General features: G+C 62.9%; 2 protein-coding genes across 6 annotated transcripts; one reads left to right on the top strand and one right to left on the bottom strand.

Annotated features, from left to right (window-relative positions):
- Positions 1 to 2,829: 2,829 nt before the first annotated feature.
- On the bottom strand, positions 2,830 to 15,852 carry ECE1 (endothelin converting enzyme 1). 4 transcript variants are annotated; one of them, XM_080564351.1, is made up of 18 exons: positions 15,751 to 15,852; positions 12,476 to 12,562; positions 11,237 to 11,378; positions 10,349 to 10,561; positions 8,951 to 9,075; positions 8,477 to 8,689; positions 8,215 to 8,406; positions 7,511 to 7,653; positions 7,316 to 7,430; positions 6,971 to 7,081; positions 6,592 to 6,690; positions 6,429 to 6,506; positions 5,920 to 6,023; positions 5,564 to 5,674; positions 5,368 to 5,435; positions 5,100 to 5,290; positions 4,912 to 5,007; positions 2,830 to 4,597 (listed from the first exon to the last, which is right to left on the bottom strand). In XM_080564351.1, exons 1-18 carry the CDS (start codon positions 15,751 to 15,753, stop codon positions 4,421 to 4,423), a joined length of 2,268 nt encoding a protein of 755 aa, XP_080420477.1. In that variant the 5' UTR covers positions 15,754 to 15,852; the 3' UTR covers positions 2,830 to 4,420. The 4 variants fall into 4 exon arrangements, with proteins under 4 accessions (XP_080420477.1, XP_080420476.1, XP_080420479.1 ...); XM_080564350.1 differs by lacking the exon at positions 15,751 to 15,852 and adding an exon at positions 13,957 to 14,771; XM_080564353.1 differs by lacking the exon at positions 15,751 to 15,852 and adding an exon at positions 13,086 to 13,911.
- A 1,844-nt stretch (positions 15,853 to 17,696) lies between these two features.
- On the top strand, positions 17,697 to 24,432 carry ALPL (alkaline phosphatase, biomineralization associated). 2 transcript variants are annotated; one of them, XM_080563711.1, is made up of 12 exons: positions 17,697 to 17,829; positions 18,937 to 19,036; positions 19,123 to 19,242; positions 19,766 to 19,881; positions 20,459 to 20,633; positions 20,720 to 20,895; positions 22,203 to 22,346; positions 22,528 to 22,597; positions 22,934 to 23,068; positions 23,452 to 23,643; positions 23,732 to 23,851; positions 23,959 to 24,432. In XM_080563711.1, exons 2-12 carry the CDS (start codon positions 18,979 to 18,981, stop codon positions 24,222 to 24,224), a joined length of 1,572 nt encoding a protein of 523 aa, XP_080419837.1. In that variant the 5' UTR covers positions 17,697 to 17,829; positions 18,937 to 18,978; the 3' UTR covers positions 24,225 to 24,432. The 2 variants fall into 2 exon arrangements, with proteins under 2 accessions (XP_080419837.1, XP_080419836.1); XM_080563710.1 differs by having other exon boundaries at positions 17,702 to 17,829; positions 18,922 to 19,036.
- Positions 24,433 to 25,920: the final 1,488 nt, after the last annotated feature.

The raw sequence follows: 25,920 nt of genomic DNA, 5'->3' as shown, positions 1-25,920 counted from the left end.
ACAGGACAATTTGGCCAACTAAACCTGCAGTTTTGGCGAGCCTGAGCAAGTGCTGGCTGGATCCATGCCCTTCCTCCTGCCTCTAGTTCCTCTCCACTGAATTTTCCCTCCTATTTTTCGTGCTGCTTTATTAGCACCTGGGAGCTGATGTAGCATCACGGGCAGCTTGAATTTACAGCGCTCAGCACTAGCCCCAGAGCATCACCGACACTTTTTTCAGTCCCACCAATCTTTTACATACCTCTTTGCTGAAATCAATAAGCCAGAGGCAGATGTGCTCACACCCATGTGGCAAAGTGTGTAAGAGCTGCAGAGCTGCTGGTGAGCTTGGAAAAAGAGAGTGTAGGGCTTGGGGTATCACTGGAAAAAAGGGCTGGTTTTCTGCAGAGGTCCTGCTGGAGGGGAGAGCATAATGAACAAAGCGATGGCCCCCGGGGCAAGCAAAGTTAAGCAGCTTCTTTATTGCTTGGCTCTGAGTAAGAACCACCACCATGGTGACCTGCGTGATCAGGTCCCAGGTCTGCTCCAAGCTGCGTGGTAGGACTTAGAAACCTGCTCTGGAAACCTGCTCACCATCTCCCGCTTGCTCTCCTCCTTCCTTCAGCAGCGCAGGGAGGAGAAGCTCCCGGCCCATTCGCTGCCCCAAAACCTGATGGTCCCAGCAGGTGACCCCAGCACTGTCACGATGTGCTGGGGTTTGGATCCTGCTTGGAGAGGGCAGGCAGGGAAGGAGACGAGCAGTTCAGGCAGCTGGGTTCAGCATCTTGGGCCTTGGCCGTGCCGAAGCTGGCACTTGCCCTGCTGCAGGCCGCCCTTCCCAGCTTGCTCCGGAGGCTCCTGCACGCCCTGGGCACCCGCTCTCACCCGGCGTGGCACAGCAGCACCTCTCCTTCCGGGCTTCTCCTGCTTTCCCCGCAATGATCCCTTTCCAACATCCTCCAGGTTAAAACAAAAAAAACAAAAAAACCAATGTGCAAAAACACTTGGAGCCTCCCCTCCTTCCCCGGGAATGGCCAGGCCCACGTGCCAGTTCCTTCTCCTGCCTGGGCTCAGCCCTCGGCCAACGTCTCAGCCCTCCAGGGTACGGCTGAGCGTGAAATAAGGCAAATACCACCCAGGATCGGGCAAGCCCACGCCGGGCACCGGCACGTGAGCGGGATGAATCACCTCCTGCCGGCTGCGCCTACCCCGGCGGCCTCCCAGATGGGCAGGCCTCTGCCGCCGGGCCCAGGAGCCCTGACCGCAGCATCCCCCCAGCCAGGCCCTCACCCTGCGAGGGTGCAAGCTGATGCTCGCCCTTCAAATCCTTCCGGCACTGGGGCTGTCCCCTCTGCGGAGGCCAAGACAGCAGATATAACCAGGCTGGGGACTGGGAAATAATTTCCTGTGATGAGTTTAGGGGTGCACAAGGGAGATTGCGCAGGGACCAACCAGCTGCTACAACTCCTGGATAAATGGGAAGAGCCCCAGAGAGCACGGACATTCCTTGGAGGCCAATTATTTCCCTTTCAGACGGCTAAACCGCCTCTGACAGCATCCTCCCTGCGACATGCTGGGTGGGAAAGGCAGCGGTGCGCGGCTGGGCTCTCCTCTGTGCTTCTTGCAGCTGGGCAATGGCCCCTTCGCCCAGCCCTGCTCTCCCCGCTTAAACCCTCTTTGCCTTACACCCACGCCGCTCCCGCTCCTCTCTTTTCCGACATTTCACCGCATTTTAAAACACACAGCAGCTGGGGCCAGAGCCAGGCCAAAAATTTTCATCCGCACCCCGGTGTCGCTCCTGGCCTCGCTGACTCCTTGCAGCCCGGCCGCAGCGCGCAGGCAGCGATTTTCTCGGCTCCACCGCCCTCTGCGGGTTTGTGCCACCATTTCCAGCGAGGTCTCAGCTGGTCTCGCAGCTCTGCAGGAAATCAAGGGCCTCGCACCAAGTCCCGCGAGCTGAAAGCAAGCTCGCTTATTACGTTCTTATTTAATCCGGGACAGGCAACACAGTAAAAACAGCAAAAGCAAACTTTCACTGCCTTACCACAGGGGTGACGATTGCAAGGACGCGCAGTGAGCAGTGCCAGGAGCCAGAGCAGCACCCATGTCCCCCACCGGGCTGTCCTGCCCATCCTGCCTCCACACCTGCCTGCAGCAAAAACACCCTGCGAGCATTTCCACGAGCTCTTGGCCTCCGCTACGTCCCGATGGGGCACAACCAGGTGGCCACAGCCCGAGTCCAGCCCCAGATAACAAGCCAGGGCTAAATGGCAAACAACTGCTCAGCCAGTTGCTTGCTTTATGGCTCTGCTGGCCCCTCTCCATGGCCAGGGTCTTTATTTTCATTTTTGGGAGAGCCCGGCGAAGCCACCGAGCACGCGCTCAAGCTGCCTGGGAGCTAGTGCTGGCCTGCACTATGGAGCTGGCAGCATCCAGCTGGCATCACAGAGCTATAAATAAGGCTGCTTGGAGAGCAACCTGCGCAGGGCAGCGCTGCTGGATCCCAGCACAGCTCGGCTGGCCAGAATCTCACCCAGGAGGAAGGAAAAGCATCCGGGAAAGGCTTCCCTGCTGGGGAGATGTGTGGGGCTGTGCCATTGAGGTAGAACGCACATAGCCACCCACAGCGAGAGTGAGTTTTTTGGGCACAAAACCCTGGCTTTAGCCTCCGAGAGAGGTGGAAGACACAAGCAGAGGCTGGGAAAAGCCTGCTCAGCTTGGTCGTTTGTCAGCACGGGGGGGCCCATCTGTGCAGATCCCACAGCAGGGATGGAAAGAAAAAGGCACACTGGGGACACAAGACATTCCCTGCTATAAGAAAAAAAAAAAAAAGTCATGAGCAACTCCAGACCCAGTAAAAAGTATTTATTTCAATTATGATAAGCTCCACATGTAGGGTGAAAAAATAGTTACAAAAAAAATCCCCCCATATCCCTCCTTTTACATATAAATATTAAAAATCCCTCTACATCTTTGCTTTCTGTCTAGAGCAAGAAGGTGCCCCATGAGACAACACGCAGCACCTGAGCTACTGTCAGTGGTTTCTTTTCTAAACCGCAAAGAAGAATATTAAAAGCCCCCGAGGAGGTCCCTCGCCCCCATCCCCACCAGCTTCTGCACTGGCACCAAACCAGCGCTGCAGGAATGGAGGTTTGGGGCCCCGCGGTGATTTCGGGGCTTGCAGTTCCTGGGCGTAGGGGCTGGGCACAGCAGTGAGCAAAGCAGCAGCAAGAACTGCCTGTGCTTGGCTGGAGAAGCTTCTGGGCCAGGAGGCTGGGGCCAACCTCCCTTTACGAGGATGGGAGGGATGCAGGGACTTTCCTGCAGCTGCTCTTGCCACGCTCCTGCTTTCTGGGCTCCCCTTTCCTTCCCCTCTGGCCGAGATGCAGCCACAGCCCTCGGGAAAGGCGCTGGCAGGACGCAGGATCAGTGCAGTCCTTGTGTGCTGCCGCGCACCCTGCCTTGGGCTCTGTGAACCTGGGGATGGCCAGAACCAGTCCATGCCCATGGCCAGAGGCCGTCATCCCTGCCATCACCACCTCAGTTACATCTTTGGCACGTCAACTTTTCCCTTTGCACTCAGAAATTAAAGCTAATCCCAGGAGCTGCAGCATCCCAGCAGAGCCCTTCTGCGACCTGACAGGAGTCCCTAAGGGGGCTCCACCAATCCTGTCCCCAGACCCTGTCCCCCCTTTCCCCATCAGCATCCTCTGGGGACGGTCCCTCCCGGAGGAACCCGGGCTCCAGGGCCGGCCGGTTCCATCCACAGCCTGGGCAGCCACATCTGGCTCCCCCGGCTGAGGAACCATCCCCACAGGGTGCTGTGCCCTGCAGCTGCACTAAGTAAAAAAGATCATTAATAAATATTCTAATCCTTTGCTAAAAACAAAAGAAAAAAAAAGCTTTTAAATGCATTTTCCCTGAAATTTTCCAGTGTATTCCAAAATGCATGAAAAATATATATATATTTCCCCCCAAAATATATCTTAAACTACTTTCCATCCTTGTGTGCGCATCTTTGGAGAGAGGAAGGTATGCCAGGTGTATTATGCCAGGTGTATTTAGACACACAGCCAAACCTGCTGGCACCGTGGCGTTCCCTTTATCACCTCGGAAGAGGGATTTCCTGGGGCAGCAGATCAGGATTGAGCACTGCGTGTGTAAATACAGGCAGTGCCCGCGGACACGTGCCTCGGCACACGGCCTGGTCACGGTGGGAAAGAAAAACCCTCAAATCGAAGTCATTTCACCAACGAGCGAGGGGAAGAGAAGTTTTCACAGTGGATCGAACCTCGGACAACACCGGGGACACGGGGCGCCGCTCCAGCGGGGAGCTGGGCAGTTCGCTGCACAGAGAAGTGGTTTCAGCCTCTTGAAAGGACCAGGGAAATTCAGCCGCCGGCAGAGGACGAAGCAGCTGGTTCCCTCGGGCATTCGCCCATCACCACACTTCGCACTTCTTGGGGGGGTTCATGGGGGAGCCCAGGGGGCAGCCGAAATGCTCCGCGAACTCCCGGGAGTTGGAGACGGTGCCAATGACACGGAAGCGCGAGGGGCTGTGAGGGTCGGTGATGAGCCCTTCGTGCGAGCTCTCCGGCGTGCGAACTGAGCACCACACCTGCAGATGGGGGGCGAGAGGCACAGGCGCTGATGTCTGCAACTGCAGGACCCCACTCGGTGCCAAAGCAGACCTCCCCACTGGCAGGACAGGGGCCAACACAGCTCCAGCTCCAGCTTTATCTTGCTTTTTAACCAGCACCACCCTGACTTGGTTCTCCACCCACCACACAGCATCTCCGGAGACCTCAGCTTTGCTGTCGTGCTCTCCCAACAGCGTCTGGAAGCACGCTTCCACAGATGGAAGGAACCCCTAAGATGGAAGGAACCTGAAAAACCTGCATCATCCTCACTGCCTGTGGCTGAGAGACCTACCTGCGCGAAGCCAACGAAGAAGAGCTGGTGGTTGGTGAGGCTGAGGGTCGGGAGGGTTTCCTCATCCCCATTCTTTTTCAGCCAGTTCTGATACGCCTGGACGGCGAGGAGCACAGTGGGTTCAGGGGACGGCACAGCCCCAGCCACCCCACGCCCCCCGCCGCCTGGCCCCGGCCCCCCAGCCCTACCCGGTAGGCAGCTTTGAGGCCCCCGTTGTCGGCAATATTCTCCCCGAGGGTGTGCTTGCCGTTGACAGCCTCGCCGTTGATGGTGTAGTTGCTGTACTGCTCCACCATGCACGCTGTCTGCCGCTTGAAGGCCTCCACCGAGGAGTTCTTCCACCAGGGACGCAGGTTGCCATCCTTGTCGTACTCCCGGCCTGCCAAAAACACGTCGTGTCCTTTGCCTTTCCAACAGTCCCCCTGCCACCAGCTCGCCCACCCGGCCTGCCCATACCTTGGTCATCGAAGGCATGTGTCAGCTCGTGGCCCACCACCACACCAATACCACCGAAATTCAGCGACCTGTGGGAGGGCGATGCTGAGATTCAGAGAGCGGCCGCTGCTCCCCTCAGCCGTGAAATTCAGCATCAAGTTTGGGGACAGGAGGAAATTTGGGAATCCTGCCCTCCTTGTTTTCCCTAGGCTCTCACTTGGGAGATGCGCGGGTGTAAAAAGGGGCCTGGAGGATCCCGGCGGGGAAGACGATCTCGTTCTTGGTGGGAGAGTAGTACGCGTTGACCGTCGGAGGCGTCATGCTCCACCTGTGGGGACAAGGACATCGCCAACACAAACCCAGCGCTGAGGTTTGCTCCAGCTCCATCCATTTACAATAGCGCAAAGCTGTCAGCCCAAATTAATTCCCCAAAGCCAGCATGGTCTAACGGGCACGTTTCCAGCAAAACCGAACCCCAGCGCTCCACACAGTGGACAGGGGATGTCACGATATTCCCGCTGAGCGCAACAGAGCAGCGGGGTCTGGCTGTGCCAAGTGGGGAAGAGGACTTACTGGTCCCGGTTTGGTGGTTTCCGGAGCTGGTCAGCAGTGACCCTGGCCGAGAAGTTGTAAAACTGCATGACGTTCTCGAAGTAGAGGTCGGACACAGCCTCATACTGTGGAAGAGCAAGGTGTGAGTGGCACACGGTGGTTGCCCGGCCCCGCTCCTCCCGGCACGTTCGCGTCTGAGCCTCCAGAGCCAGCAGTAGGCCGAGTTATGGCTGCTTTCATTTCTCCTCCTCTCCGACATCTGCGGAGCCTCGGGAGGACAATGAATCACTGTTACGGAACTCCATGTCCGGGCAGGGATCCCAAGGGCCCTGGCCACCCCATGACTGGCTGCAGCTCTCTGGGAAGTCCCCAGAGAGGGGCCAAGGACAGTAGCGAGACCCTTCCGGAGGAGACGTGGGGCTCAAGGCCGCCCTGGGGCCATGGTCATAGGCATGCACGTCCCGCACATCCTGGTGGAGGTGGGGGAAAGAGAAAAAGGAGACCCAGGGGACATCATCCGCCCGACTCACATCATTAAAGACTTTATCCAGCTCCTTGGGGTCCATGATGAACTTTGGGTAGCCGATCATGTTGTAGATGGCATCCGCCTGGGGGTGACAAGGACTGAGGTGCTTTTGGTGCCAGGGGTGGGAGGACAGGCTCGCCTCCCCGCTGCTGCTCCCAGCGCCTCACCTTCTCCTTGGCAGATTTCCTCGTCTCTTCGTCCATCCACTGCAGGGTCTCCAGGCTTTCCTCGAAGGCTGTTTTAATCTCTGCGATCATTTCCTCCGCCTAGGGGAAACAAGGCGGTGCCTTTTGGCCTGGAGAGCCGGCTTCCCACCCGAGCGAGTTCAAGGACCGACGCAAAAGCCTTTGCACCAGAGGGGAGGAAGAGGCTGGGATGCCAAGACGGCACAGGGCAGGGACCGGTGAAAAACCCGGCAAACAGCAGCGCACAGCAAACACAGTAATGTGGACACAGAAACATCGGCTTGCCCCGACAGGTCCACCGCCGCAGCAGCTTTCCCGGCACCAGGGCTCGCGTGCTGCTGGTGGGGCAGTGGGGACGTACCACCTGCTTGCTGTCCTCGGCGAAGGTGGCCTTGACGAACATGGCCCCCAGGGCAAAGCCCAGGTTGTTGTCTGTGTCGCTGATGCAGAACTTCCAGCGGGGGAGGCAGGTCTGCACAGGGCGAGAGGTGGCTGTCAGCGGTGGCACGGCACAGCCAGCATCCTCCCCGCTTCCCACCCCATCACCCTGCCTCGGGATCGGGCTTGCACAGTGCTCTGCACCAGAGATGCAAGCCCCAAACCTGCCCTACATCTGGTTTTGGATGCAAGGTGATTGCTAAAAACTGCCAATGCCGCACTGATGTAGGAGTCTGGGTATTTGGAAGCATCGGGGCTCCCCCCTCACCTTCTTCGTCCCGTACATCACTTCCATGAATTTCTCCTCAGCATCCTGGAAGCGCTGGTCGAGGAAGGGGCTGGTTTTCCGCACCAGGTTCCAGATCATGTAGTTGTTGAGGAGGCTGCGGCGAGAGGCAGTGAGCGGGCAGTGAGACGCATCGGCCCCCCCCGGGCACCCTCCAGGTGGGCTGGGGGCTCTCACCATTTATCCGTGGCCAGGATGAGGTCGGAGACCTGCTCCAGGTACTCCTTGGCATAGACCACGATGGGCTCCGACTCGTTTAGCTCCACAGGGTGGAAGACCATGGAGAGGAAGGGCATCCAGTCCACAGCCGGTGCTAGCTCCTGCAAAAGCCATGCCATGGTTACAAGCTCAAAAAGGGACCCAAGAGCCATTGGGGGTGGCAGCCGCCTCCCAAGCCGGTGGCTGTCACATCGGCCCCGGTTTGATGGATTTGGCTGATTTTGAAGAGGCCACTTCCCATAGCAGCAACATCCTCCAAAGGTCGGAGGGGACTAAACAATTTCCTCCCACAAAGGAAAAGAAAGCCGGGCGGGTGTCAAAACGCTGACAACGGGGCGGGGGGGAGGCACATTATGGCCCCTTTGGGGACACGGGGAGGTGGCCAGGCTGACGTCTGCAGCTGGACAGAGGGCAGCAGAGCCAGGAGGGCGTCAGCGCCTCGGTAGGATGGCTGCCAGCCCCGGTCTGGAGGCTGGGAGGAGCAGGTCGGGGTGGGATGTCCCCGCCGGGGACCCGGCTGCTGAGAATGGGCCAAGCTATTGCACAAGCACTTCCCAGATGGTTTCGGCCAGCGTTAGGACTTCCCTGGAGGAGCTGCATCACCCCCTCCACTAGCCCTGCTTCCCAACCCCAGGTGCCCAGCAGTCCCGTCCCGCTCCTACCTTCAGGTCTCCAGCCGTCATTTTGTGGTAGATGACCTCCTCGTCCCGGTGCTTCTCCTGCGGGATGGTGATGTTGGCCAGCGCGGTCTCAAAATCCAAGATCTGCTGCATCTGCTGCCGCGTCGACTCCTCGTCGGTGCCGCCCAGGAACATGCCCAGCTGCACCATGTAGTTCAGGTACCCGGCGAGCACCTACAGGGGGACGGGAGCGTCACCCACCCACGGCAGCTCTCCGACAACCCCAACCCTCCGCCACCCTTACCTTCTCGTTCTCCGTCTTGTTCAGGTAGTAATCCCGCGACGGCAGGCCTAGCCCCGACTGATCCACCTGGATGACGTTGCTGTTGGAGTTTTTGGAGTCGGCACTGACATAGACGGAGAAGAAGGGCGAGGTGCGGTAGTGCGCCGTCACCTTCTGCAGTGTCGCGTTGAAGTTGTCCCCGGCCCAGGGGCCCGTGATGTTCCAGCCGCCCAGCTGGGGAAGAGAGGGCTCGTGTAAGGAATGACTGCTTGCCCTTGTTTAAATATCCCCCCGCTGCCCATCCAGGCAGGAAAAATCTTGCGATGAGGCTAAAAAGCCCAGGAGAGGCAAGACCTGCCCATCAATCTGATAGCCCTTGGGAGAGCCAGCCCTGGGGGACGCTCTGCCCCGGAAAGAACAGAGTCTGGAACTGCCCATAAATGAGCTTTTCCCCCCATTTTGCAGAGGACTCAACTGACCGGGGAAGGGCCGAACCTTTTGGATGAGCTCCATGAGGGGGGCAGCTCGCAGCTCCTCGATCTTGCTCTCGTTCATGCAGGCCTGGTAGTAGCGCTGCGCTTTGCGCTCCGCCTCGCTCGACACGTTGGCCGTGGTGTTTTCTGCGGGAGGCGCACAGGGTGGCTCGCGGGGGGCTCACGGAACCCGTAGGGGATGCCAGAGTCCCCAGCCTTCCACCAGAGAAACACTCAGCCCCGTTTTGGGTAACGGCTCCAAAGAGGCACCGAAGGATCGCCCCGCCGGTCCCCCTGGCCCCGTCTGGCCTCCTGCCCCCATCTCCCCTCCCTCCAGCAGCAGCTGCTCCAGCTCTTTGGAGGAGAGAGATGAAGAAAGAAAAACAAAAAGCACTTTTCCAGCAGCTCTGCCGTTCCCAGCATCACCCAGCCCCCTGTGCTGCCCTTGCCCCTGTGCTGGCACTCCCGGCTCACTCCCCAGGCCTGTATTATTTATTTCTACAAGAAAGAACAATAAACCCATTTTTCTCCTCCGCCTCCAAAACCATCCTTTCTTCCCACCCCCCCCCAGCCCTGCTTCCCTGGAGTTTTTTTTCTTTCCTCATGACACAGCTTGCACCTTTGGCTTCCCAGCTGCATGGTTTTATTAACCGGGTCCCTCGGCTACGAGGAATTCAAGGAAATGCCGAGTGCGACCGCCTGGCTGGAGGCCCGGTCCCTTCTCCCGGCGCAGCGAGCGCCAGATTTCTGCGGGAAGAGCTGGGGACGAAGCCGTTCCTGCGCCGCCCCCCTCCCGAAAGACAACGCTCTTCCCAAGCCTTCTCTTTCAGATAATCAGCCCCAGTGCCCAGCGCAGTGGAAAGTGCTGATAAGGAGCCAGTTGTTTGCTCAGAGCTTGAACAAACCGTTCCTGCCGGCTGCTCGGATAAGCTGCCCCACTTCGGTGTTTGCGTGCGGAGGCTGAGCCCGGGGGTCCCTCCCTCTGCTGGGGGGCTTCAGCCCCCAGAATGGCCAGACCGAGAGCCAGCTCCACCCAAAAAAAGCTCCACCAGCAGGGAAAGCTCCTCCGCTTGGGGTGATATCAGGGTGCCATGGCCTCCGTGTGCAGTCTGAGCTGCAAACCCTGCATTTCAACGCTCCCAAGGGCACCAGCACAGGTTCTGCAGAGCCAACACCCTTCCCCTGCTTGGCTCCCTGCACCAAAGAGCTGCAACACCACGTTCAAAAATCCCAAGGGCATCCAGGAGAGCAAACATCACCGGGACCTGCTTTCCAACGTCCTTGCAGTGCGTGCCTCACAGACTGGTTTGATGCTGGCCTTTAAATCCAACCTTACATCCCTGCAGGCGTATTTTTGGCACCCCCAGACCTAGCGGGGCTCCTCGGCACTGCGCTGCTGCTGCTGCTGCTGCGTGCTCACCCAGCAGATGCTTCATGATGGCCTGGTTGTGCTCCCAGAGGTTGTTGAAGGTGCCCCAGCGCGAGTGGCCGTCGGGGAGAGGGTTGGCCTTGATCCAGCCTCCGCAGGCGTAGCCGAAAAAGTCCTCGCAGGGGTTCACCGCCCGGTCCAGCGAGCTGAGGATGGAGCTGGTGACGGAGATGCAGGCCTCCGACAGGCACACGGCGGGCGGCCCTGGGGGTGGGCACGACGGGCTCAGCTCCGCCGCTGCAGCACGACAAGGGAGCATCCTGCCCCTCGCCCGAGCATCCCACGCCATGGCGAGGGGTGTGGGCACACATCCTGCCCTGGAGCAAGGGGCATGGGCAAGGATCCCAGCCTGTGCCCAAGCATCCCACCCCAGCGTGATGGATGTGGGAGAGCATCCTGTCCCACCAGCGTCCTGCCCGGTACCCAGTCATCCTCCCCCAGAGCAAAGGATGGGGCCAAGAATCTCCCCCTATGCCCCCGCATCCTGCCCAGTGCCCAGACATCCCACCCCGGCGAGAGGGATGCAGACGAGCATCCTACCCAGAGCTCGAGCACCTCACCCTGGGGGAAGGGAGCCAGGCGAGCGCTGTCTCGTGCCCGAGCATCCCACGTGGTGCTCGAGCATCACGCCCTGGGCTGAGGGCTGCAGGCGAGCGTCCCCTCCCATGCCCCAGAACCCTGCCCGGGGGCAAGAGATGCAGGTAAGCATCCTGTCCCATGCCCGAGCATCCCATCCCATGTCTGGGCATCCCATAGGCTCCCCGCCCAGTACCCAAGCCTCCCACCTTAGGGCGAGGGATGCAGGCGAGCGTCCCGACCCCCACCTGAGCACCCTGCCCTGTCCAAGGGGCTTGGTCCCTGCGCGGCGCGGGGACTTACGGGCTCTGTACTGGAAGATGAGGCCCAGCAGGCATGCCGCCAGCACAGCCGCCAGCACGGCCACCAGGACCATGAGCTGTTTCTCAGGCCGCGTGCGCTGAGCCCAGCACCCCAGGCTGCTCCTCGGGCCGCAGAAATTCACCTGCGGGAAAAGCAGCGCCGTTTCCCCATCGACGGCACGTGGGGAAAAACCCACCGGCACACCCCCCGTCCTCCCCCTTAACAAATCCATTTGCTTCCTACAGCCCGTGGCATGGATCGGGCCCGCTGAAACGCGCCGTTTTCGGCTGGGAAAAGCCGCAGCTGCCTTCCAGAAACCCGCCAGGAAGGGCGGCACAATGGCAGGAAAGGGAGCGGGGCGAGCGCTTCGGCCGGCCAGCGGGATCACCTGCTAGCCCGTGCCACCCAAATCCCCAGCCCCCCGCCACCTCGGGTGGTCCCCGTCCCTGTCCCCCCCCTCGAGCTGGGACAGGGTGGGGGACAAGACGTCGGGAAGTGCCGTAACAGGATACTCCTGCTCGGCTGAAAAACATCCCCAGGAAGCACGAGCCGACGCGATGGCAAGCGGAGCTCCCTGCGGTGGCACGGCCGTGCTGGGGACAGCAAAACAGCAGCAGAGCCCTGATTCTGGGGTGGAAAACCCTGTTCTGGGCAAAGATTATGGGGCTGCCAGCAGGGTGAGCACCAAGAGCATCGCTCCAGCCCCAAATCTTTCCCCGCGAGGGCGGTTTAACCAGCGAGGCCGGACGCTGGCGGCCACCGGCTCTTTTCCTGCCACCCGCGGCCCTTTTTAAGCCGCTTTCCCGCTGCTCGGTGAGGAATTAGCCTAATCCCCTTTGTGCGGGGACAAAGCTCCCGTCCTGTGCTAATTGCTCAGCCCAGCCCGAGTCGAGTCGAGCCAGGACAGGGTTCGGCCAGCAGAAAAGCTGAGCGCCCCAGCGCTGAACAGCAGAGGGGTCTGGCCCCGCGGGATCCCCCGCAATCACCGCCGCTCGCTCTGGGTTGCGGGGACAGCCCCGGTGCCCCAAGGCACAGCCCCGATGGGTGCCAGGGGCGAGAGGAGCAAAGGGCAGCGGCCGGCAGCCAGCACAGCTCTGCCCACGCCGGACTTTGCCCCAAGGGAAGGCGCCCAGCCCGGTGAAAACAACCCATCCCAGGCAACCCTCTGCTGCTTGCCAGGACCTAAATTCTCCCCTTCCCCCTCCCCCCCCCCCCCCCGTACACACACACAAGCCCTACCTGGAAGCCGTTGGGGTACCCATCGCCTTCACCGATGGAGTCCAGGGGGTCTTCGTCATCCAGCGTTGCCCGCTTGTAGGTCGACATCTGCGAGGGCGGTGAGGAAATGGAGGGGCTGAGCGGCAGGGGGCCGGCACCCCGGCCGCGCCGAGGAGGAGGAAGGACGGCGGCAGGGGAACACGCACCCTAAGAGCCTCCTCCTTCTCCTCCGGGGAGCTGGAGCCTGAATGGCTCCGGGCTAGCAAAGCGCCGAACAGCCGCCGGAGGAACGTTATGGAAAGCAGCGCGGCCGGAGCCAAAAGCTGAGCGAACCCGAACCCGCCTCGCTTCCCCCGGGGACGGGTTGTGCAACCTCCCGTTCGCCAGGAATAACGCTGGTTCCTCCTCCATCAGCTCCCGGCCCCGGGACTGGGAGAGGGTCCCCGTGCCGGGTTCACCAGGGACTCGGGCAGTGCTGGCAGCGGGGAACCAGCCTGTCACCCCGAGACTACCAGCTCACTCGCACCCTCCTGCCTGTCCTGCAAACCACATGCCCCCTGCCCCACGGCATCCCCCAAAACACCCCGTGGGGTCCCTCTGAGCACCCAAAGCTGTGCAGAGGTGACGGCACCTTGGGTTTGGGCTGCGCACAGGCTTGGCAGACGGGCAAAGCACCGCTTCCCTCTCGGCTCAGCGTCCCCCGGGCGTTACCTCGTGCCGAGGCAGGGGGGCCCAGCTCTTATCTCAGCCCCCGGCAGAAAAACAAGGGGAAACCTCACAGGCTGGCAGACAGCCCTTATCGCGCCGCCGCCGCTTCCTTCCCCCCTGGCACGGCCCTGCCACCAAGCACTGAGCCGCATTGTCCCCACGGGGACAACAGCAGGCGCCCCGAAACCTTCCCTGGCCCCCGCGGCGCCGCTCGCGTCCCATCACTCCCCGACATCAAACCCTGTGTGGTGGTGGGGGGTGGGAGCAGGGGTCTGCACCCGTTTGGGGGGAGGTAGGCACATTGCCATCCCGTTGCCACCGCGTCCAAAGGGACACGGAGTCGGTTTGAATCTGGCAGCACCCAAGCGCACTGCCATGCCTCAGTTTCCCCGTTGCTCAGAGAGCGGCGAAAGCAGCCAGAACTGGGGAGAGCCAAGGTGCTAAGGCCACTCCGGACAGGAAGGGTACAAAACCACCCAAAAATCAGCATTTTGGGGGTTGCCCAGACGGGGAGCGTGCTTTGCGGCAAGGCGAGTGCAACGAAAGCATCAGTCCTCAGCCATCCAGGGGCCGAACAGCCCCGGGGGTGGAAACGTGCCCCGGCCCCAATAACGCCCGATGACGACAACGTCGCCGTGAGGCTTCCCAGCCCACCCGTTGCACAACCAGTAATTGAGCCCAGGGCTCTGCCCGGATCCCAAATCGCAGCCTGGGTTTGATTAGCCGCAGGCACGAGGGTGAGCGCGTGCACCGGGGCGGCCGACAGCAGCACCCCGCCGCCCTGCAGCACCCACCTGGGGATGGGAAAGGGCTGAAGGGAAAAGGCCCTTTCCCTCCTGGCTTGTGCAAAAAGCTCCGTTTCCAGACCCAAAATCTCCTCTGAGCGCTTGCCTCGAGCCCGCGCTTCTGCCTGAGAACCGTGCAGGGAGGAAAAGCTTCAACTGCAGGATTTTATCGCTGGCAAAATCTGTTTTCTTTCTTTCTTTTTTTTTTTTTTTTTTTTTAATTCCTCCCCTCTCCCTTTCCCTCCTTGTTTTTGCACTTTGCACATGGCTGGAATTCACAGCTCCGGGCTTGAGTCCCTGCTCATGCAGGGGGGGTCCGGTCACAGGGGTCTGCAAATCCCCCGTGGGGCTCCAAAGCACCGGCGCGGGCCAATTCCTGGAGTCCGAGCCTTCAGCCAATGCTTTCACTCCGTTTCCTGAGGAAATGAGGCTTTTCGGAGATCCCCCATCCCGCCTGCCTGCCCCTGCGGCCCCCTGAGCAGCTCCAGCCCAGCCCGGTCTGAAAACAGCAGGAAAAAGGGCAAAACGCATCCGCCCCCCCTGCATCGCTCCCCGTGCCGTGCTGCCTCAGCCCCGTATCAGCCATCAGAGAATCCACGCCGAGCTTCAGCCCCCCAGAGCCCCCCCGGGGGCTGCCACAGCGCATCCTCAGGGGGTGGCCAGAACCCCCCCGCCTCAATTTGGGGAGAATCGGGTTTGTAGGTATTTACCGCACCCATGTTACCCGCCCCAGTGTTAAGCAGCACCCACAGGCGCTCCCACCCCTTGCTTGCAGAGAGGGGGAACGCCCTTTTTTTTTGGTCAAAAAGGGGTGTTTTTGGTTTTTTGTCTGTTTTTTTTTTTTTTGGGGGGGGGGGGGGGGGGGCGGGTGTCCCAGCTCTAAAGTTTGCTAAAATCGCATTACAAACCCACATGGGCTGGGGGGGGGGTGGCACCCAAGGGTGCGTGCAGGGGGATGGGGCGGGGGGGGAACCAAGCTTTAACCCCACGCCCTCAAAACTCCCCGCAAGGCCTCAAAAAAGCCTCAAACCCCCCCAGAATTCGCTTTTACAACCCCCCGCCCCCCCCCCAAAAAAAAAACCCGTGCTCGGGGCCGGGGGCCCCTCACCGCGGCCTCGGGGCGCCGCCGCCGCCTCCCGGGCGCCATTTCGGAGCGAGCGCTGCCCCCGCCGGCCCCGGCGCCTCCGCTCCGCGCCGCCCCCGCCCCGCTCCCGGCCCCGCTCCCCGCTCCCCGCTCCCCGGCCCGGGCCCGGTCCCCCCCGGCCCCCCCCAGGCTCCCTCCGCCGCCCCCCCCCCCCCCCCCCCGCGGGCGGCCCCGCCCCCGCCCCGCACCCCGGGGTGCCCCCGGCGCCGCCGCGGCCTGCGGCCGGCCCGGCCCCGTTACCGGGGATGCCCGAAGGGGATGGGAGGGGAGGGGGGGGGAGGATAATTAGCAGCTGCTTGCGTTAATGAGGGGGGGGCGCGGGGGAGTCGGGGAGGGGGGGGGGGGCAGCCGGGTTTGGCTGGGGCTGGGGGGTGCAGGGCAGAAAATGTTGAAAAGCTTTCAAAAGGAGCAAAAAGGGGCTTAAAGCGGGAAAATATCACTACCATCATCATCGTCATCGCGGGGGGGGGCGCCCCCACCCGCCCCGATTCGCGCTGTGCCCCCCCCCCCAGCTGCTGGAGGGGGGGGGGGGGGCACCTCCCTGCGCCCCCCCCTCAGAGCCAAGGCTTGGGGGGGCACCCACAGAGCCCAAGGGCGAAGCGGGGGGGGTCGGGGGGGGGGGGGGGGAGGCTTTGGGGCGGGGGGGGCCCCGCACTCACCATGGCTCCGAGCCCCGGCGCTGCGCGCTGCGGCCCCGGGGCGGCGCGGGGCGAGGATGCACCTGGGCCGGCAGCGCCAATGGGGCGGCGGGGCCGCGCCTCCGCGCCGCCGTTAACTCCTTCGGGGGCCGGGGGGGCGCCGGGGGGGCGCCGGGCGAGGAGCACCCGGCGAGGAGCACCCTCCCGGGCGAACGCGGTCCCCGCTGCGAAGTGGGGTGCTCTCAGCTCGGGGATGGGGAGAGGGGGGAACTGGGGGCTGGGGGAGGAACTGGGAACTTGGGAGGGGGGAACTGGGAACTGGGGGGGGGGGGGGGGGGGCTCGAAATTGGGGGGGGAACTCGAAATTGGGGGGGGAACTCGAAATTGGGGGGGGAACTGGGAATTAAAATAAACGAGTGTGCAAGCGCGCAAAGCTGCGAGTGCGTGGGCATGCAGCTGTTCGAGCAGCCGCGTGTGCAAGCAGCCGTTGCACATGGGTGCAAGGATGCAGTCGTGCAAGGAAGGCTGCGGGCATGCGTCTGTGCAAAGCGGTTTTTGCAAACAGCCAAGCGTTGCTTGCGGTTGTGCAAGGTGGTGAGCGTGCAATTGGTCAGGCATGTGCACACACGACTGTGCAAGCACGCGAGCACACGATCGTATGCAAGCTGGCAGTTGTGCAAGCATCCAAGCGCATGATGGTGCAAGGATGCGAGCCTGCAATTTTGTGTGCATGCAAGCGTGCAGCCTTACAGGCGTGCAAGCGTTCGATTTTGCACACACGCGAGCACGGTCCCCCAGGCACTCCCGCAGCCCCTGGCTGCAGCCTGGTCCTCCCATGGGTTTAGCAGCCCCTCAAAGGGTTTGGGTTTTTTTTCCCACCCACGCTCTGAGCCTGGTTTTGTGCTCGCCGCAAGGAGTTCCCCATCGCGCGGCTTTCTGTGCGCAGGGCTAACGAGCTCTCCACCGTGCTGCCCTCATTAGCTGTCCCACACGGCTTCCCACGGGACAGGGGGGACGGGGCCACGCTGCCGCCCCCAGCCCCTGCCCCAGCCGGGGGGCTGAGCACCCACACGCTCAGCGCACGCATGGGGCCCGGCCCGGCGGCACCCCGAAGCCTTCAGGGAGCGGATTTTTGGGCTGAGGCCGCCACCTTCTGGGAAACCACCGAGAGCTCCACGGCCACCCACGGGTCCCCCCAAGACGTGGCCGCCTCCGTCCCCACCAGAGGGAAACTGAGGCCGGGGAGGCCGGCAGCCTCCCGAGGCCGAAAGCAGGGCCCCGGGCCTCGACCCTGAGCCGTGTCCCGGCACGCCGGGGCGCGTGGCCAGGCCTTGGCACGCCGTCCTCGTGCGCCGTTTGCACGAGGAGCCGCGAGCCGGGACGTGTCGGGCTGCAAACAGCCTCCTGTTTATTGTAGGACCTACCGCAAAACCCCGCGGGGGTGCAGGCGGCCGGTGGGGGCACGGAGGTGAGAGCGGGCCCCGAGTCCCTCACCCCGACCCCAAAACGGGAGAGGGTCTGCATGGGTGAGCGGGGACAGAGCGGGGCAGCTGGGGGGGGGCTGCTCAAAAGGGGAGGGGGGCGAGGGGAGGGGGAGCCGAGCACAACCCCAAAGCAGACACCAGAGAGTCCACAGCTGGGGGGGGGGGGGGGCACCCCAAAGTGTTGCAACACGTCCGCCCTCGCTGGCTGGTTTTGGGGGGGGGGGGGAAATTAGGCACCCCCCAGGACACATCTGCCCCCCCCCGCACCCCTGTATCCCCCAACGCCCCCCGCGCACAAGGGGCTCAGCACCCCCAGCGGCGCTTGTCCCCCCCGAGTCCCCCCAGTCCTCCCAGTCCTCCCAGTAAAACCCGGCAGAGGGCACCAGTAAGCCCAGTTTGCTGCCTCCCACCCCCCCCACACGCGTCTCCCCCCCCCCCCCCTTTCCCCGTGCTGGCAGCGGGTGGAGGGTGGAGGAAGGGGAGGAGGAGGAGGAGGCGAAGGCCGGGGCCGGGGGGATTTAAGGGCTCGCTGTCCCCCGCCCGCCTCCGCTCCGCCGGCCGGGAGGGACACGGGCGACAGCGCCCAAGTTTGTGCGGGGCCGTCCCCGGGCTGGCGGTAAGGGACCCCCGCGGCCACCGGGAGAGACCCCGGGCAGGGCCGGGGGGCCGGGGGCGTGTGGCGGGGACACGGGGGCGCGGTGGGGACACGGGGGCGCAACAGGGACGCGGATACGGGCTGGGGACACGGGCGTGCGGAGGGGGCGCGGGGGCACCGGGGGGGGACGCAGGGATACGGTGGGGACACGGGCATGTGGTGGGGACAGACTTGCAATGGGGACACGGGCGTGCAATGGGGACATGGGTGTGCAATGGGGACACGGGCGTGCAATGGGGACATGGGTGTGCAATGGGGATGTGGAGGGGCAGTGGGGACACGGGTGTGCAATGGGGACACGGGTGTGCAATGGGGACACGGGCGTGCAATGGGGACGTGGAGGGGCAGTGGGGACACGGGTACGCGGTTGAGATGCGGATGTGCAGTGGGGACACGCAATGGGGAAAAAGATGTGCCCTGGGATGCAGGCATGCAAGGGGACACGGGCACGTGCTGGGGACATGAGGTGGGGACATGGCATGCAGCGGGGACGTGGGCGTGCGGTGGGGACACACATGCAAAGGGGGACACAGACACGGTGGGGACAGGGACATACGGTGGGGTCCCAATGTGCAGTAGGAACGGACACATGTAATGGGACAGGGAGGTGTGATGGGGACAGGGACATGCCATGGGGACACAGACTCAAGATGGGGACCCCGGTGTGCAATGGGAACACAGATGTGATGGGGGACGCAGCCACGCAACGGGGACAGGGACACGCGATGGGGACACAGCCGTGTGGAGGGGACCCCGGCATGCCTCGAGCACACCACGTGCAGTGGGGCTGGGGACGTGGACACGCAGCAATGGGGCACGGGTGGTGGGGGCGAGGGGGGGGGGGGCGTGCCACCGTCCCCCAACCCGGTTGGTGCCAGCGAGGTGACGTCCCGCGGGAGGGGGCTGACACGTCCCGGTGGGGGCACAGCCGTGACCGTGCAGGGAGGGGACAGTCCCCTCCGTCCTCGCTTGGCTGAGCCCGGGGGCGAAGGTCTGCGTGGGCAGAGCAGGGAAACTGAGGCACGGGGAGGGGAGGGTGCTGAGCCCCCGCAGCTTTCTCCCACCCAGCCCCTGCTGCTGGTGCAAGGAAGACAAGCGTCGAAGGGCACGATGAAGGCTTTCCTCCTCACCCTCCTGGCCCAGCTCTGCTCGGCATCGCTGGTCCCCGGTAGGTGGGGTTTGGGGGGGCTGTGCCCCAGCAGTGGGTGCGTTAGGGTGCCGCTGAGCCCCGTTGGTCTCCCTGCCCCCTGGCAGAGAAGGAGAAGGACCCCGAGTACTGGCGGCAGCAGGCACAGGAGACACTGCGCGACGCCCTGCGGCTCCAGCGCCTCAACCAGAACGTGGCCAAAAACCTCATCCTCTTCCTGGGCGATGGTGAGACAGGGACCCCCAGTGGGGGGCTACGGGGTGCGGCGGGGGGCAACGGGGGGCTGCAAGGATGGGGCAGTGCAACAAAGGGAGCGCAACAAAGGGGGTGGTGCAACAAGCAGGGCATTGCGATGTGTTGGGTGCTGTGATGCGTTGGGTGCCGTGGTAAACTGGGTGCCACAATGCATTGGGTGCTGCAGTGCACTGGGTGCTGCAATAAGTTGTGTGCTGCAATGATTTGGGTGCTGCGATGAACTGGGTGTTGCGATAAGTTGGGTGCTGCAATAAACTGGGTGCTGCAGTGAACTGGGTGCCGTGACAAATTGGGTCCCTCGACGAACTGGGTGCTGTGATGAACCGGGTGCCTCAACGAACTGGCTGCTGTGATGCGTCGGGCGCTGCAATAATTTGGGCACTGCACTACACTGGGTGCTTCAATACAGTGGGCGCTGTGGGGCACTGGGCGCACGCCACCATTTGGCGCCTGGCCCGTGTTTGGCGGGGCGGTGACGGGGCGCCCACCCCGCAGGCATGGGCGTCTCCACCGTCACGGCCGCCCGCATCCTCAAGGGGCAGCTGCAGAACCGCAAGGGCGAGGAGAGCCTGCTGGAGATGGACAAGTTCCCCTACGTTGCCTTGGCCAAGGTGAGCCCCCGGGGCCGGACCCTGGCTCCCGCGGGATGGGGGCCGCACGCCGCAAGGTCGCGGGCAGGCGGCCGTCATCGACCGGAGCCGAAATTAGGTCACGGGCGGGCGAGCGGAGCTGGCTCACGCCCCACGCCCGGCCGCCGTGCCAGGGCTCGGCCCCGTGGGAACGGGGGGGCAGGACGAGGCTGCCCGGCCGTGGGAAGCCGGGACCCCCCCCTCCCTTCTCCTGGGGCTATTTTGCTGAAGAAAAGGCTTTTTTTATTAAATTGCAAGTCCCGGTTGCCTCCTTTCACCCCATCTCTGCAGGGGATGCTTGTGAGGGTGCAAAAGTTGCTGGCTTTTCTCTCCCTGCCTAAAAATGGGCTGAAAAAGGGCTGAAACCATCAAAACACAGCGAGGGGATGGCACACACACATCAAGGGCTGGGAGGGGCAAAAGAGGGGGCGCTCGGGCAGGACGCGGCCAAGCAATGCAGGAGGGAAGCCCCAGGATGGGGCAGTGGTGAGGATGATGATGGTGAGGATGATGATAACGACAAAGGGTCGCTTTATTCCCTCCCCCCCTCCCCCCCCAGACCTACAACACCAACGCTCAGGTGCCCGACAGCGCGGGCACGGCCACCGCCTACCTCTGCGGCGTCAAAGCCAACGAGGGGACAGTGGGCGTCAGCGCCGGCGTCACCCGCGACCGCTGCAACACCACCAAGGGCCAGGAGGTGACCTCCATCCTCCGCTGGGCCAAGGATGAAGGTGAGCGGCCGGTGGGCAGGGGGATGGGGCAGGAACGCTGGGTTTTGGGGCCGTTCCCACCATCGCCCCGTGAACTCGTGGCGCAGGCAAGGCGGTGGGCATCGTCACCACCACGCGGGTCACCCACGCGACGCCCAGCGCCGCTTATGCCCACTCTGCCAACCGTGACTGGTACTCGGACGGAGAGATGCCCCCGGACGCGCTGGAGGGCGGCTGCAAGGACATCGCGCGGCAGCTGGTGGAGAACATCCCCGACATCGAGGTGGGCACGGGGCTGGGGCCACCCCGAGGGAAGAGGTGTGGGCCCAGCACCACCGCTGGGCGCAGGGCTGGGACCCTCGGGAGGTGGGCGAGGAGCCAGGATCCCCAGTAGACGCCGGGCTGGGACCACCGATGGGCACAGGGCTGGGGCTCCAGGGGATGAGCGGCTGGGGCCACCCATGGGTGATGGGCTGGGAGGTGGCAGGTGCTGGGCTGGGACCACCAAAAGGTCCAGGGCCAGGACTGCGGGTGGATACGGGGCCAGGACCACCAATGGGTGCAGAGTCGGGACCCCCAGGAAGATACGGGGCCAGCATCCCCAGTAGCTGTTGGGTTGGGACCACTGAGGAGCACAAAGGCAGGACCCCCAGCAGATGTGGGGCTGGGCCCCAGTGTCCGACCCCAGCTTCCCCCAGCCCGCAGAACCCAGCTGCACCCATGGGCGCAGGGTGCCAGCACCGCAGCAGACATCCCGATCTCACGCTGAGACACAAACCCCTTTCTCATGCTTCCCGTGCCCAAAAAGCTGCATTTTCCCCTCAGTTCTGCCCCTCATTGTGGATTTGCACAGAAATTCAGCCCTGTAAATAAATACGCTTCTGTACTTCAAAATAGCCCCAAAGCAAAACATCTAAGCCTGTTATTTAGCTGTTTAATAGCCTCTTCTTCTGTTTTTTTTCCCTTTAATATAATTTTAACTCTGTCCCAGGCTGGAAATAATTATATAGTGGGGAAGAGATTTTTTTTTTCCCTTTCTCCCTCTTCTTCCCTTAATAATTTTGGTGTTGTTGTTTTGCTGCTTTATAATTCACCTTCTGCGGGGCGGGGGGGGGGGGGGGGGAGAATAAAAAAAAAAAATCTCTGCCTAGTTATAAATAACGGAAGCCAAATAACTCGGGCTCCAAAGCAAACAGCTGGAGCCGCGGGATGGGGCTCCGTCCCGGCGGGTTCACGCGGGGACCCCGGCAGGGAGCATCCCTGCCCGCCGCCCCCGGCGCGGAGGGAAAAAAAAAAGCCAAAGCTGCTGCTGGAAATGGTTATTTCTGTCCTCAGTGTAATTAATAGTAAGAGATTCGGAGTTATTTCTAGCGAGGTGAAATTCCTCGGGTGTTTTCTCCTGGCTTTGCGCACCGCCAGGGTTTTCCTGGACATCATGCTCCAGCAGCCTCCCGCCAGCCCAGCTCCATCTCCTCGGGGTTTGCCTCTCTTCCTTTTTTTTTTTTTTTTTATTTTGTAGGGGAAAAAAATAATTTAAAAAAAGAGACTGTAGTTGCGTTTCTAAGCCCGGCAGCGGGTTTTTCCCCGCAGGTGATCCTGGGCGGCGGGCGGAAATACATGTTCCCCAAAAACGCCAGCGACGTGGAGTACCCGCAGGAGGAGAAGCACCGGGGCACCCGCCTGGATCGCCGGGACCTGGTGCAGGCGTGGCACGACACCAAGCCCCCGGGGAAGGTGACGGGGACGTGGGGGCCGCGCTGGGGTTTCCCTCCCCCCCAAAACCCTCAGAGCCGCTGCTGCTGCTCCTCAACGGGAAATATTCTGGGGAGGGGGTGAAAGGCGGCTGCGGGGCTGGGGACGGAGGCTGGTCCCCCCGGGAGGTGACGAGCCGCGGGGCCCTGTCCCCCCCCCACAGGTCGCCAAGTACGTGTGGCACCGGCGGGACCTGCTGGCGCTCAACCTCAGCCGCGTCGACTTCCTCCTGGGTGAGTCCCGGGGTGCCCCCAGGCCCCCAGCGCCCCAAGGATGTGGTGGGACCCCCAGGGATGCAGTGGGGACCCCTCAGGGATGGGATTTCCGCCCCCCCCCCCCGGGCATGCATTTTTTGTCCCCCCTTCCTCCATGCAATTTTCCAGCCCCTTGGGGATGCAGGATTCGGCCGGGTGGGAGGAAGGAAGGGCCGGGAGCATCCCTCAGCTCCTATCTAATCGCCAGCCCGGGGAAGGGGATCCGGCGCTGGGCAAAACGCCTGAGCCAGCACAAAAAGCGCCCGGCCCGGGGTTGGGAAAGGGCGTCCCCCCCCCCAGCATCGCTGTCCCCAGGTCTCTTCGAGCCCGGCGACATGATGTACGAGCTGGACAGGAACAACGAGACGGACCCGTCCCTCACCGAGATGGTGGCCGTGGCCATCAGGATGCTCCAGAAAAACCCCCGGGGCTTTTTCCTGCTGGTTGAAGGTGGGGGGTAAAGGGGGGGGGGGGCGCAAAGCAGGGGTCCAAAGGGGAATGAGGAGGGTGAGGAGGATGCAAAGCAGGGAATAAAGAAATAAGGAGGGCAATGGGGGTGCAAGGGGCGAAAGGGAGAGCAATGGGGGTGCAAAAAGGGGGGTGAGGGAGCACAAGGGGGAGGTGCAGAAATGGGGAAAGGAAGGCGGTGGGGGATGCAAAGTGGGGGTGTAAAGGGAGAAAGGAGGCTGGGGGGGCTGCAAAAGGGAGGCAAAGGGGGGAAGAGATGGGATGGGGGATGCGAAAAGGAATAAAGAGGAAGCTGGGGGTGCAAGGGGGGACCAAGGAGGGCAGTGGGTGCACAGGGGTGCTGAGCGGGGCCGGGCCGGGCGCAGGCGGCCGCATCGACCACGGGCACCACGAGGGCAAGGCGAAGCAGGCGCTGCACGAGGCGGTGGAGCTGGACCGCGCCATCGGGCTGGCCGTCCGCCTCACGTCGCCCCAGGACACGCTCAGCGTCGTCACCGCCGACCACTCGCACGTCTTCACCTTTGGCGGCTACACCCCCCGCGGGAACCCCATTTTTGGTGAGACACCTCCCCCCCCCCCCCCCAGCCCCGGCATGGGGACACCCCGGGGACGTCCCCGCGGTGCTGACGGTGCCGCCGCTGCCAGGTCTGGCGCCGATGCAGAGCGACGTGGACCGCAAGCCCTTCACCTCCATCCTCTATGGCAACGGCCCCGGCTACAAAATCGTGGGGGGCGAGCGCGAAAACGTCTCGGCCGTGGATTTCGGTACGTGCACCGGGGGCAAAACAACCAGAAACGGTGGCGGCGGTTCAAACTGTTGCTGCTTTTTAACTTGTTGTTATTATTTTGTTTATTTATTTACCCCTGCCCAGCGCACGCCAACTACCAGGCACAGTCGGCCGTGCCGCTGCGCCAGGAGACCCACGGCGGCGAGGACGTGGCCGTCTTCGCCCACGGCCCCATGGCCCACCTCCTGCACGGGGTGCACGAGCAGAACTACATCCCCCACGCCATGGCGTACGCCGCCTGCATCGGCCCCAACCGAGCCCACTGCAACGCCGCCGGGCGCGCCGCCGCCGCCAGCCCCCTCCTCCTGCCCTTCCTCACCCTCCTCCTCCTCCTCCTCCTCCTCTGCTAGAGCATCTCTTGCAAAACATCGATGGGGGGGGATTTTTTTTTTTTAATCCTCCCTCCTCTCCCCCCCCCCCCTTTTTTTTTTCTGGGGTAGCGGCGCCCGGGAAAAGGCAAAAAAGAAAGACTCAGCGGAGCAAAAGCAGCCGCCCGCGGTTTTGGCGGCCACCGCGTGCTGGGCTCTGCCCCTGTAAATACACCGTTCCTCCCTGTCATTAGCGCTGCTGCGCGCCCGGCCCTGAGCCCGCCGTGGGATTCGGGCTCGGCGCTGCGGCCGGAGCCCTCCTGAAGCAGGAGGGGGGAGAGGCAGCGGGGTCGGCCCCGAAACGCGCGGTGCCAGCACGGCTGAGACCGACCCCAGCACCCAACTCATCGCACGACTGAGTGGGCAACTGGAAAGCACTCGCGAGTGGGGAAGCGGCAACTCACTGGGCGCTCCCTGCCTCGTTTTGCCTCTTTTGTGGCTTTTTTTTTTTTTCCCTCTCTTTTTGGCCTGAAAAATCCTTTGATTTAAGGCCATTTGCTGCCCGGGGGCTTCTCAGCAGTTTGGGGGCTCAGCACTGCACGGAGAGCGGAGCCGACGTGGATTTAGGGGGCAGCACCCGGTGCTGCTCGTCCCTCGATAGCCTCTGGTAATTGGGGAGGGGGCCGCGTGGGGAGGGGGCGGCAAGGGGGGGGGCTCAGGGTGCACTTTGGGGGGCGGCTGTTGAGAAGTCGGGGGGGTTGAGAAGTAGGGGGAGACCCCAGAGAGCGGCTCCGGGCATGCAAATAGTGCCCTGCGTGTGCAAGGGGGGGCTCTGAGTGTGCACATCTGACCGGTGCAGCTGCTGCCCTGGGTGAGCAAAGGGGGCCGTGCACGTGCAAGTGGAGCCTTGCATGTGCAAATGCAGCCTTGCACGTGCAAATGCCACCCTACATGTGCAAATGGAGCCTTGTATGCGCAAATGCAGCCTTGTGCATGCAAATTCCGCCCTAGGCGTGCAAACGGTGTCCGCGCGCAGATGGCACCGTGCACATGCAGGTGGTGCCCTGGCTGCACGAGCAGCACTGTGCCCGTGCAGCTGCTCGCTCAGATGTGCAACCGTGCACGTGCAAACCGCGCGCGTGCCCCTCGCACGCCCGAGCGGGGCTTTGCAGCAAGCGGTGCCGTGCAGATACAGCCCCTGAGTGGGTTGTGGAGCTGAACCCCCCCCCCCCGAGCACCCCAGGATGGGCACCCCCAGCCCCCCAAAACCACGGCAGGCGCCACGAGCCTCTTGCCAGCCTCTTTATTTATTTACCAGCCCCCCCCCCCCCCCCCGACCTTTTAAATAAACCTCCGCTTCGTTTTCCTATTAACCCGGCAGCAAACTTTGGAGCGGGCGAAGGCGGTGACCCGAGCAGCATCGGCTGGGGGGGGGGGACAAGGGGGGACACCCCAACTTGGCAAGGGGTTGGCGTCGCTTCGGCACGAGGTTTGGCCGAGGTTCCCCCCCGCCCCCCCCGAGCCGTGGCCACCCCTGGCGCTGGGGTTTCCCAGCAGCGGGCGGGCGCCGCGCTATGTTTAACCGGCCCTGGGGTCCGCGCGGTTTTGGGGGTTCGAGGGCCCCGGCCAAGAACCGCCGGCACCGGGGCCAGGGCCAAAGCTCTGCCTCTGCCAAGGCCCCGCCGCAGGGGCTGGAGGTGGAAAAAAAAAACACACAAAAAAGAAAAAACAGCAAAAA

Source organism: Anser brachyrhynchus, assembly GCF_964034855.1.
Source record: "Anser brachyrhynchus genome assembly, chromosome: 21".
NCBI lineage: Eukaryota > Metazoa > Chordata > Aves > Anseriformes > Anatidae > Anser > Anser brachyrhynchus.
This window is presented reverse-complemented; position numbering and strand designations above follow the sequence as displayed.

What these genes read in the sequence shown, in the direction of transcription:
- ECE1 (XM_080564350.1), bottom strand. Translation starts at nt 14,493, where the DNA reads ATGCAGGGGGGGCGGATGCGTTTTGCCCTTTTTCCTGCTGTTTTCAGA. An exon ending in TGATGTACGGGACGAAGAAG is followed by an intron (nt 7,082 to 7,315) that starts GTGAGGGGGGAG and finishes CGCCCTGTGCAG; the next exon opens with ACCTGCCTCCCCCGCTGGAA. An exon ending in GCCTCAAAGCTGCCTACCGG is followed by an intron (nt 5,008 to 5,099) that starts GTAGGGCTGGGG and finishes CTCGCCGTCCAG; the next exon opens with GCGTATCAGAACTGGCTGAA.
- ALPL (XM_080563711.1), top strand. Translation starts at nt 18,979, where the DNA reads ATGAAGGCTTTCCTCCTCACCCTCCTGGCCCAGCTCTGCTCGGCATCG. An exon ending in ACACCAAGCCCCCGGGGAAG is followed by an intron (nt 22,347 to 22,527) that starts GTGACGGGGACG and finishes CCCCCCCCACAG; the next exon opens with GTCGCCAAGTACGTGTGGCA. An exon ending in CGTCTCGGCCGTGGATTTCG is followed by an intron (nt 23,852 to 23,958) that starts GTACGTGCACCG and finishes ACCCCTGCCCAG; the next exon opens with CGCACGCCAACTACCAGGCA.